Source organism: Mauremys reevesii, linkage group 5 (genome assembly GCF_016161935.1).
Source record: "Mauremys reevesii isolate NIE-2019 linkage group 5, ASM1616193v1, whole genome shotgun sequence".
Taxonomy (NCBI): Eukaryota; Metazoa; Chordata; order Testudines; family Geoemydidae; genus Mauremys; species Mauremys reevesii.
Genome location: NC_052627.1, coordinates 96,387,863 through 96,400,107, shown reverse-complemented (window position 1 = coordinate 96,400,107; position 12,245 = coordinate 96,387,863). Strand labels below are relative to the sequence as shown.

At 48.6% G+C, this 12,245-nt stretch overlaps 1 protein-coding gene across 7 annotated transcripts in view; it reads left to right on the top strand.

The window, feature by feature from the left end:
- Positions 1–12,245, top strand: part of WDR19 (WD repeat domain 19) — a 104,340-nt gene that overhangs the window by 69,977 nt on the left and 22,118 nt on the right. For all 7 annotated transcript variants that reach the window (XM_039541729.1, XM_039541730.1, XM_039541725.1 and 4 more), the window contains 2 exons: positions 9,346–9,492; positions 12,007–12,131. In XM_039541729.1, coding sequence (XP_039397663.1) covers positions 9,346–9,492; positions 12,007–12,131 — 272 coding nt within the window. The remainder of the gene's footprint in view (positions 1–9,345; positions 9,493–12,006; positions 12,132–12,245) is intronic.

Sequence of the window (12,245 nt, the reverse complement as noted above, 5' to 3'; positions counted from 1 at the left end):
AAAGATTATGCTGCTGATTAGGAAACAAATAGTTCTGATAGATTATCCTTGGGTTAAACTTTAAAAAGCTATTTTAAAAAAAGTAGCACTAAAGCTGTTAAGTACTATAGCTTTGTTCAGTGGTGGTGATGTGCTTAAGTTTATTTTTCTTCTAAAGACTCCTTCTGAGTTTTTATAAAAAGCTATGATTAGTCATCACAGTCTGTGAAACAAACAGTTTTTACTTTTTAAAATAAATTACAGTAGCACTGTTCGTAATAATTGGGTCTCCAAATTTACCTTCATTGTGAACTCAACTGTGAGAAGCGAGTGAAGTTCATAAAATGTCACAATAACCTATAACAGTAAACATCAAACATCAATAAACATTGATGGGAAAAGGTGGAAAAGAGAGACAAAAAAGCCTATTGATATAATTCAAGGACTGTGTTAAGATCATGCCTGGTAAACAAGAAAATTGGTGTGTTGGAAATTAGGGCTAACTGATGATCAAAATATTGAGAGGATGTTTTCTGCCCATCACTGCCCTTTTGAAGTCCTTAAAAGAGAGAACTTTTTGGGGAAATTCAGGAGGAAGAAGCTGTTTGCCCCCAACTGCTGCAGCAGGCTTTACCATCATGGCTGCCACTGTCTCCTGATCTATTGTAACATTGTGGGGCTCTCTTATCCTGATCCGGAGAAAGATGCTGACCAGATTGGGCCAGAGAGTGGGATTCAGATGACATTGCCACCTCCACCAGCTCCAGCTAAATTCTGAATGCTACCTGCGATGTGAGACTCTCCCTGTCTCTCACATGTGCGCGCTCATACACAGTGTCTTCTTTCTTCAAATCCGCCCTCCCCTGCACATATTTCTTCTCTTTCCCTGTCCCTCTGCTTTTACCTTCTGTTTAATAAGAGTCTGGCTTAGCCAGGCAAGACTGTATTTGTAACATTGCTGTTACCCTGTGACCAGAAAGAGGTGACAAAAAGCAATGCCCTAAAGATGCTGGTACAAGTTTGCCAGATCTCGCGGTGACTATTAAGACAGTGAGCCATATTCCCTCCCCGCGCAGCAGTGTGGTTGCAGGTAGGAGTCCATACTAGACACAAAAGCTGCATTTTGTATCTTCACTGTTCTTTTCTCTTCCCACTTGTGTGTGTCTTGTGTTGTCTTCTAGGAAGCAGAATTGGACTTTAACAGCAACAGCAACCACAACAGCTCAACTAATATATTTTCATTTTCCCAAAAGGACAGTTATTACCAACATTATTACCACATAAGAGACTGTCAAACAAGTGGTTTTTTCCTTCTAAAAACTTTCTAGCTAAAGGCAAAGGAAACAAGGAATGTTGTTAAAATGAAAGCCTTACTTAATACTTTACGTTTTAAATGCTTTAACTGTTTTCTTTTGTTTTCTGTATCTTTAATAAAAGGTTATAAGACTGTTCAGTTTTATAGTTGCCATGGTACTAAGCAGGCTGGGGTCTCTGTTCCAAACCTGAACCTTGTTTAACACTATTTAATGTTGGATAGTAACAACGTCTTGTTAATACCTTTCTTTGACTATTTTGGCTTATTTATTCCCATCTAAATTAATACAATGCACCTCATTTACACTAAAGACAGGGACAGTCTTTGCTAATTATTGATTAATGTTAAGATAAGCAAACACAAAAGCAAGGATACTTAATCACAAAAAATAAAGTTTTTGCTATTTGTAATATACAAATAAATATACTGCAGAATATTTTGTGAAAATAACCAAGTCTTAGTATTATGAGGAGTCACTGCAGTGCTCTTCCGCTAAGTATTTGCTGTGATGTGAGCAGAGGCCACTATTTTTATGCCAGTAATACAGTGTGTGAATGAGGAAGGTCCTATTGTAACTTGTTTGACTAGGGCAGGGGTCAGCAACCTTTCAGAAGTGATGTGCCGAGTCTTCAGTTATTCACTCTGATTTAAGGTTTTGCGTGCCAGTAATACATTTTAACGTTTTTAGAAGGTCTCTTTCTATAAGTCTATAATATATAACTAAACTATTGTATGTAAAGTAAATAAGGTTTTTTAAATGTTTAAGAAGCTTCATTTAAAGTTAAATTAAAATGCAGAGCCCCCCGGACCGGTGGCCAGGCCCTGGGCAGTGTGAGTACCACTGAAAATCAGATCGCGTGCTGCCTTCGACACGCGTGCCATAGGTTGCCTACCCCTGGACTAGGGGAAGAGAAGAGAATGGGAGTTCTTTTTCGAGTGATTGCTCATGTGTATTCCACAATATGTGGCATGCTCGCCATGTGCACCAGCGCCGGAAGTAAGGGAGTGTCCCAGTGACTCCTGGAGTGGCGCCTCTATGGCGGCAGTATAAGGGGCGCTGCGCGCTTCTCCCCACCCTCAGTTCCAGTGAAGGTGCATTGGAACTGCTCTGCTCCAGCTTGTCTGCAGCTTTCCTCTAGAACTCTTGTTTGTTCGTAGTAGTAGTTGTACCTGTAGTTGAAGTAGTTTAGATTAGTGTTAGTTTAGTTTAGTGCGCCCGGGTTGGGGCATGCCCCATGCCCTGGGCTTTAAGTTGTGCGACACTTGCAGGCGGCCGATGCCAGTGAGTGACCCGCACGTGGACTGTTTATGCTGTCTGGGGGAAACCCATCTCAGTGATCGCTGCAAGATTTGCAGATCTTTCAAGCCTCGGACCAAGAAAGAAAGGGACATTCAGCTCTGAGCCATTCTGATGCAGTCAGCGTCGACCCTGACTCCGGTGTGCTGCTCCGAGTCGGTACCGCGGCGTCGGTGCACAGCGACCCTTCAGTGCCTTCCACCAGTCAGCACTGCTCCCTGTCCGAGGCACCGGAGCAAGACCGGTGGAGAGACTAGATCCATATTGGGCACTTCTCAGTCCCTGTTGGTCTCCACTCCTCCGACTCAGGTTGAGTGGAGTAGCCCGGCCCAGTCAGCGCAGGCTTCCCCGGATGTCTGGGTGCCCTCCACGCCGGAGGCCCTGCAAGCAGCCTGGGACGTTATGTCCCTGCTGGTACCAGGGGCATCACCACTATTGGCTCCCCAGTCCAGAGGCAAGCCACCACTTGGAGTGCTGTTGGAACCCAACCAGGTTGTCTGGTTGGGTTCCAACAGACAGGGGTTCCAGGCAGCACTCTGCCTCGAGGGACCGTAGACTTTGCGAAGGGAGCAGGCCCCGTCGAGTCTGAGACAGACGGCACTTCATCAGAGGGCTTCATCTCCGAGAGAATACCATAGCCCGTCGAGATACTGGTATTGACGCTGTTCCCATTCTTCGTCTCACTCCAGGACCCCGCCACAGCACCGCTCCCGCAGTCCCGGGCGTCAGTCGCTGTCAGTCGCCCGCCGGAGCCGATCGTGGAGCAGCTGCTACTGGCAGTACCATTCCTCCACGTCAGGATCATGGTCTCGTGGTCAGCACCATTCCCAACACCACCGCTTCTCGGTCCAGAGACAGTGGCAGGTCATACACGAGCCCAGCCTCTGCACATGAGCAATCGCTCGAAGAAGAAAAGACAGTTACCTTTTCCGTAACTGGTGTTCTTTGAGATGTGTTGCTTGTGTCTATTCCACATCCTGCCCTCCTTCCCCTCTGTCGGAGTTGTCTGGCAAGAAGGAACTGAGGGTGGGGGGAGCGCACAGCGCCCCTTATACCGTGCCATAGAGGCGCCACTCCAGGGGTTACTAGGGGCGCTCCCCTATGGGTACTGCTGGTGGAAAAACTTCCAGTTGGTGCACGTGGTGAGCACGCCACATATTGTGGAATAGACATGAGCAACACATCTCGAAGAACACCAGTTATGGAAAAGCTAATTGTCTTTTTTTCTTCTTCGAGTGATTGCTCATGTCCATTCCACATTAGGTGTGTGTGCTCGCCACATGCACTGGTGCTGGAAGTTTTTCCCTCAGTGGTATCTGTAGGGGACTGGCCTGGCCCCCTCCCTCCCTCAATTCTTTCTTACCACCAGTGACAGTGCTGGAACATCACCTTGCTTCGGCAAGTGCTTACTTACCCACTGTTTTTTTTTTTTCTTTAGTGTTGTAAATAGTTAAAGAACAAAAGAACTACTTATTTAATGACTAGTGTGTTAGTGTTGTAGATAGGTTAGATAGTCCCCTATGGGACTTATCCCAGGGACGGGGCATGTCCCAGTCCCTGGTTTCAAGCCTTTTGATCGCTGTAGAAAGCCTATGCCGATCAGCGACCCTCACCAAAGTGCACTGGCACATGGACTGGCCTTCCAGTGCTGGTCACAGTCCCGGAACTGGCTAAGAAGCCGAGGGAGCACTCGGGGAGAGGACATTCTCTGACATCCCGTGTGGGAAAGGGAAAGTCTGGGGAGGAGCATAGACCCTTGTGGGGCAGAAAGTCTCCGGAGCCCAGCCAGGCATCTGTATCACCAGGTAGGCCAGCCAGCTCTCCTAGGAATGCACTGGCCACCCCAGGTAGTGGCAGAGGCCCCAGCACCTGGAAGTCCCGTCCATGCCAGTGCCCCCAACACCCCACCAAGACATGGTTGTCTCCAGGGGGAAGCCAGCACTGGGATCCATGCCATGATCTCCATCTGTGTGGCATTGCTCCCTGGCACCGCGGCAGTTGACGTCAAAGTGACAATCCCCGGGAATGTGCTTCCGACCTGCCCAGACCAACCAAAGTTCCTAGCACCATTCACGGGACTCTCAGCACCTGTTCCCTGTGGGATGGCACCACTCTCCTTATGGCCAACACGGCCTCAGCGCGCCAACGGTCCCCAGAATGGCTCTGGTCTCTGGACAGGAGATGTTGCTCCCCGGGACGAGGGACTCCATCGGGGCCCTGATGAAGTCGGCACCGATCATCCGGGTCGAGGCAGCGCTCCCCTCCATCCCATTCCCAGTCGCCAGACTCACAGCACTAATCTCAGAGCACTAGGCGTCAACTACCGGGTCACCGTCACTGATCCGCCAAGCTCCGTCACCAATCCCCGGGTAGACGGCTTCAGGGCTTGGCTCTCTGGTACCAGTCCCCCTGCTGCAGACATCAGGATAGCAGGCAGGGAGAGGACTTCGAGACCGTATCAGCACCGCAGTGGTCTCCAAGGCAAGACCTTTCCCCCTTGAGCTCGGAGGAGGTAGCTGGTGTCTTGGGCCAGGCACACCCAGCCAAATCAGGGCAGGGGGCTCCCCCAGGGCCACTGCCTGGTTCATGGCCAATGGCCTGCCCCTTGCCAGTTTTAGAATCAATGGAGGTTTCCCCAGGCACCAGAGACAATCATGCAGTGCTCTGTATCAGGAGTATCAGAGAGGAGGTTAGTGACAGTATCCCGCCTGCCCCCAGACAAGGATGAAGGGTCTGAACAGGGTGCACCAGGAACCTCCCCCAGCCTTGGTGGATGCCACCTAAGTGGAGGATGCAGAGCCAACCCCTCCTCCCATCCTCACCTCCTTGTCATCCTTGCCCGACAAAGCAGTGGCGGGACCATCCCAGACAGTGCCACAGGACGATGCCAGGGCACACCAGGAGCTACTGAAGAGGGTGGTAGCGAACCTGGAGTTGGAGACAGAGGAGTTGGTGGAACCCTCGGACGCCTTGTTTGACATCTTGGCTGCGGTGGCCCCATCCAGGGTGGTACTCCCCATTCATGAAGGGGTGGTGAAGCTGGTAAAAACTTTGTGGCAAACCCCATCCTTTCTCCTGCCCATTTCCAAGCAGGCGGAGAAAAAGTATTACCTCCCCGCGAAAGGGCTTGAATACTTGAATTCTCACCCATCTCTGAACTCTCTAGTGGTCTCAGTGGTCAACGAGAGAGAGAGACAAGGGCAACCAGGCCCAACTCCCCAAATAAGGATGGCAAAATGATTGATTTATTCGGGAGAAAAGTTTATTCATCTGCCAGCCACCAATTGTGAGTGGCAAACCATCAGGTCTTAATCGGGAGGTATGATTTCAATGTGTGGCAGTCAATATCAAAGTTTGCAGATTCGTTACCGAGGAGTCCACGCAAGAGTTCCTTGCCAGCCTAGGTGAGGGGAAAACTGGCAAGGGCCTCCCTTCAGGCTGCCTCGGATGTGGTGGACTCGGCCGTGAGACCCATAGCAACAACTGTGTCCATGAGGTGGGCATCGTGGCTGATGTCCTCTGGGCTGTCAACAGAGGCTCGGCTCTCAATCGAGGACCTCCTTTTTGATGGCCTGGCCCTGTTCGCAGAACAGACACACGGTTGCATGAGTTTAAGGATTCTAGGGCTACCCTGCATTCCCTAGGCCTATATACTCCAGCCGCCCTAGAAAGAAGTTCAGACCGCAGAAACCCCATAGACCAAATGGTCAAGCTAGACTAGAGCCCTACCACAAGAAGGGCAGGGACTATAAGCACCACTAAGGCCAACAATCGGGCCCTACCTCTCACTTGTCAGTTTACATCCTGGCCAGGCACCACCTGGACAGAGTCCTCACAATTCTGCCGCAAGTGCTTACAACTCTGAAACGGTGATCAAACCCAGTAAACATTTCTGAAGGAACACCCTCTACAACCCCAAAACCCACAAAGATGCTAGTGTTGCACACGTCCAACCTAGCTGGGGGACCCACCTTGGATCGCTGAAAATCCAGGGGTTGTAGTCCTGGGAGGAGCTCACACTACACACGCAAATGTCAGGGAGCTCAGAGGCATCCGTTTGGCTTGCGAGGTGTCCTTCCTTGACTATCCCATCAAGTGGTTCAGGTGCTGACTGACAATACAGCCGCCATGTTCTATGTCAACAGGCAATGAGGAGTGAGGTTTTCAGCTCTTTGCCAAGAAGCCATCCAGCTGTGGGAGTTCTGTATCCAGCACAGCATACGCATCAAGGTGATACATCTCCTCGGTGTCCGAAACACACTGGCAAATTGCCTCAGCAGAGCGTTCTGTTCTCACCATAAGTGGTCCCTCCACAAGGAGATTGTCAAAATGATCTTCCAGAGGTGGTGTACACCCCAAGTGGACCTGTTCGCCACCAGGTGGAACAGGAAGTGCCACTGGTTTTGCTCCCTCCAAGGACTTTTCTCCTGTCCTGGGCAGATGACCTGATGTACGCCTTCCCTCTTATCGGCAGGACCCTCCTGAAAATAAAGAGGGACAAAGCCAGGGTCGCCATGATCACCCCAGCATGGCCCCACCAGCATTAGTTTGGCATGCTCATGGACTTTACATCAGTGCCCCTATTGATGCTTCCCAACCACCCAGATCTGCTCTCTCAGGATCACAGGAGGTTACGCAGCCAAACCTCACCTCACTCCACCTCTCAGAGTGATGCTGCGTGGCTGAACCCAGAGGAGCAGGCCTGCTCACTCAAGTCCAGCGAGTGCTGCTGGAAAGTAGAAATCCCTCTACTGGAGTAACTTACTTGGCAAAATGGAAACGCTTCTCCGTCTAGGCATTGGAGCAAGGGATCTCCCTGACCCAGTGGTCCCTGCAGTCCATTCTAGACTACCTGCTTCATTTAAAGCATCAGGGCCTAGCCTTCTACTTGATCAAGGTGCACCTGGCAGCCATTTCAGCCTTCCAGAGCAGATCGGTGTTCTCACATGAGATGACGATCAGGTTCCTTAAGGGCCTGGAAAGGCTCTTTCCGCCAGTCTGGAACCCAGTATCCCAATGGGACCTCAATCTAGTCCTTTCTAGGCTCACTGGCCCTCCCTTCAAGCTGTTAGCCTCCTGCTTTCTTTCACATCTATCGTGGAAAATTACCTTCCGTGTGACTATCACTTCAGCGAGGCGGGTCTCCGAGGTTAAAGCCCTTACATCAGAGTACTACAAGGACAAGGTTCAGTTGTATGCCCACCCAGCTTTCCTGCTGAAGGTGGTGTCAATTTTCCATATTAACCAGGACATATTTCTGCCCGTTTTTTGCCTGGAGCCTGGTGCGTTGAACGAGGAGAGGCGTATACACACTTTGACGTCAGGTGGGTTCTGGCCTTTTCCTTAGAGCGTACTAAGTCCTTCCGTAAATCGACTCAATTGTTCATCGCAATGGCCGACAGAATGAAAGGCCTTCTGGTATCTTCTCAAAGGCTTTTGTCTTGGTTTACCACCTGCATTCGCACTTGTTATGAACTGGCACAAGTTGTATCTCCGCAGATAGTGGGCTGGTCTACACTAAGGGGGAAAATCGATATAAGATACGCAACTTCAGCTACGTGAATAACGTAGCTGAAGTCGAAGTATCTTATATCGATCACTTACCCATCCTCACGGCGCGGGATCGATGCCGGGGCTCTCCATGTCGACTCCGCCACCGCCGTTCGTGGTGGTGGAGTTCCGGAATCGATAGGAGCGCGTTCGGGGATCGATATATCGCGTCTAGATGAGACGCGATATATCGATCCCTGAAAAATCGATCGCTACCCGCCGATACGGCGGGTAGTGAAGACGTAGCCAGTGATGGCTTATTCGACCAGAGCTCAGGCATCATTGGCAGCCTTCCCTGGCACAAGTCCCTATCCAGGATACCTACCGGGCCACAACGTCGTCGTCAGTACATACCTTCACGACTCACTATGCCATCACCCAGCAGGCTAGAGATGAGGCTGGCTTTGACAGAGCTGTGTTGCAATCGACACAGCCATGAACTCCTACCCACCTCTGGGGATGCTGCTTGAGAGTCACCTAACATGGAATGGACATGAGCAATCACTCAAAGAGGAAAAAACAGTTACTAATCTTTAACTGTTGTTCTTCGAGATGTGTTGCTCATGTCCATTCCATGACCCGCCCTCCTTCCCCACTGTTGGAGTTCCGGCAAGAAGGAACTGAGGGAGGGAGAGAGCTGGCAGTGCCCCTTACACCGGCACATATGTGCACCGCACCAGAGGGCGCCAGAGCTGCTCCCCTATGGATACCAGAGGGAAAAACTTCCGGCACCGGTGCATGTGGCGAGCACACACACCTAACATGGAATGGACATGAGCAACACATCTTGAAGAACAACAGTTAACAAAAGTTAGTAACCATTTTTTCCTCTTGTTACATGTTGAATAGTAGCTATTATTCAAAACCAGTTTGACGTGGCTAACTTGCCAGTTTAGATGACTGTGGAGATACTCTCATAAAGTATGTAGACTGTTAATGCTGCTTGTCTTTTAAGGCGAGTCAAAAAATGGTATTGTATGAAGTGTTGTAGGTCTTCCTACTGCCATTATCCATCCCAATAGAAGAAGAGTTCAAAAGGGGTGTACATCTACTAAACAAATTGGCTAAACAAACAACAACTTGATTTCACAGCATAACTTCTCAGGTGTAAAATGTCATGAGTCCCTTGCACAGAATATTGTGAAGAATTCTTAACAAAGCCAAGAAAGCTTGAATGTAAAACGTGGGCATCATTATTTTGCAGATATAAGGAAGCGGTTGTGGCTTATGAGAATGCCAAACAATGGGATAATGTAATCCGGCTATATTTGGATCATCTTAACAATCCTGAAAAAGCTGTTAGTATTGTCAGGGAAACACAGTCTCTCGATGGAGCCAAGATGGTAGCCAGGTAATGCAGTACTATAGTTACGTTAGATAGATTTACAAACCTAACTTTCCTAACCTTATTTCTTTATAACCTCTCATGTGATCGTCTTTATTGTCCTCTTCTATATTTGTTGTCAAGTTCTAGAATTATGCTCAGTACACTAGAAGTGATTCAAAAATGAGATGTAAATAGTAAGCTGGGGTGGGCAAACTTTTTGGCCCAAGGGCCACATCTGGATGGGGAAATTGCATGCAGGGCCATGAATGTAGGGCTGGGGCAGGGGGTTGGGGTGCGGGGGTGTGTGGGAGGGAGTGCAGGGTGCAGCAGGGGGCTCAGGGCAGGGGGTTGGGGTGCAGGAGAGATGCGGGGTGCAGCAGGGGGCTCAGGGCAGGGGGTTGGGATGCGGTAGGGGGCTCAGGGCAGGGGGTTGGGGTGCAGAAGGCATGCAGCAGGGGGCTCAAGCCAGAGGGTTGGGGTGCAGGAGGGGTGCGGGGTGTGGCAGGAGCCTCAGGGCGGGGGGTTGGGGTGCGGGGTGCAGGAGGGGTTTGGGATGCGGGCTCCCGCGCAGCGCCGCTTACCTGGAGCGGCTCCGGGGTGGCCGTGGGGCTAAGACAGGCTCCCTGCCTGCCCTGGCCACATGCCACGCCATGCTGCTCCTGGAAGCGGCCAGCACCACGTCCCCGGGGGGGGCACAGGGCTCCGTGCGTTGCCTTCGCCTGCAGGTACTCTCCTGAAGCTCCCATTGGCCGTGGTTCCCCATTCCCGGCCCCCCATCTTCCCCAGGGGCCGAAGGAACATGGTGCTGGCCACTTCCCGGAGTGCCACAGGGCCCGCAGTGCCATGGGGCTGGCAATCCTGCAGGCCAGATCCAAAGCCCTGACGGGCTGTATCCGGCCCGCGGGCCGTAGTTTGCCCACCCCTGTAGTAATCCCTCTAGTCCATCCACAGAGAGGTTTCGCTTTTACAAAGGGATGTTCAGTTTTTTTGGATATCTTCTCTATTAATTTGTTGATGCATTCCAATCTTCTGTTTGCTTTTCTTACTGGAGAAGTCTTAAGTTTTTGTCCATTCTTATCAACAGATTCTTTTGCTTGATTCATGTCTTCTAGCTTGTAACCATGTAAAGCATAGTCCCTTTAGTTATTTTATTTATATTATATTCTGTTTTCCTCATTACCTGGTATCTGGGAGGGATATTCTTTTTTTATTTTATTTTGTATCGTGTATTTGAATTTATGGAGTGGACACCCAGATCATAGAAGAGGCACCTCTAGGTTATTTTCATAAATCTGAATTTGTGTTTTTTTGTATAGTGCAACATTTCATAATCCCTGAGTTGAGCACTGAAAGGATTAATCACATGCTGGGGCCTTTTTTTTTTTTTTAAAGCCTCTAGAATGCTCATGTTGGCACATCTGTAGCTTTATGTAGGGCCAAAGCTGGTGCTAGACAGTTAAACTTTAAATTTGGAAACCGAGGGTGATATTCACTCATGGTGTTGAGGACCAGTGCAAGTCTCTTTGCACCATGTAAGCTCCAGGGGACTGTACAAGGTTAGTCAGCTGAGTAGCCAAACAAGCTGCCTTTTGCATGCCATGGAGCTAGTCACTGTACTAGTCATTGCAGGACATGTGTGGAAGGTGCCATCAGGGACAAAGGAAGTCCATGGGGACCACTTCCAGTTTGTGTTTATGCAGATCCAGTGGTCCCAGCATCCTGTAGAACCATTGCATTGGGGTTGTGGCTGCTACTGGAGCCCTGCACACTGACCTTGTGGAGGGCGGGGGGTATGTGACTGTATTTAATCACGACATCCTCCCTGCATTCTCAGGTTTCTACACAAGGGGAGTGAATTTCACTCTGAGTGCATAATTTTGAATGTTCTTACTCTTGCATACAATCACACAAACAAACAAAAGCAGTAGATATACATTCAGTTCAAAGTGCCATGTATGGTTGCCTGGATGCATATCAAGAACATCACACACTATTAAGAATGCATAATGAACATAATTGGAAAGATGATGCGAAACAATCAGAACTTCAGCCTTATTATTTTTAAATCATATTTCAAAGACAGTAGTCCTCACTGAGAACCAGTGTCAAATTTTAAATGGAAAAAAGAGTACAGTATATGAAAATATCATTAGAAAAAGGCATCTGAAGAACACTTTTTGCATCTGAATGTCTCAAAATTGGCCAAATTGAAATGTATCAGTTTCACCCAAAAAAAGTTCACTTTTGGCCTGTCAATAAACATACAAAATTTGATCCCAAATGATAGAATCTTTTAGAAAACTATAAACAAGCAAGCTTCAAATAGAAAAGCCTTCTCATCCATAATTCTTACTAGAAATTAGTTTATCGTAAGGTACGAGCATATGCCAATAGCAGCACACTAGAAGATTTAGAAGAATGATTTAATGGTCCCTCAGTTGCCACACTCATTGCACAAGAGAGATTTTCTTTGGAAAACATTTGGAGTGTGTTTATTATGTTGTTTAACAAAAGTATTAATGTGTTTATTCTGATCAGATTCTTTCTGCAGTTGGGTGACTATGGTTCTGCCATCCAGTTTCTGGTTATGTCTAAGTGTAATAATGAAGCTTTCACACTGGCCCAACAGCACAATAAGATGGAGATTTATGCTGACATCATTGGTGAGAATTCTATTTTAATAATTTTATTTTGAATTCTTTAGCAATTTACGGCCTATTTGTGAAGAAAGGCATAGAGAAGTCTAACGATAATGTGCATCTGTGTGAAATTTCACA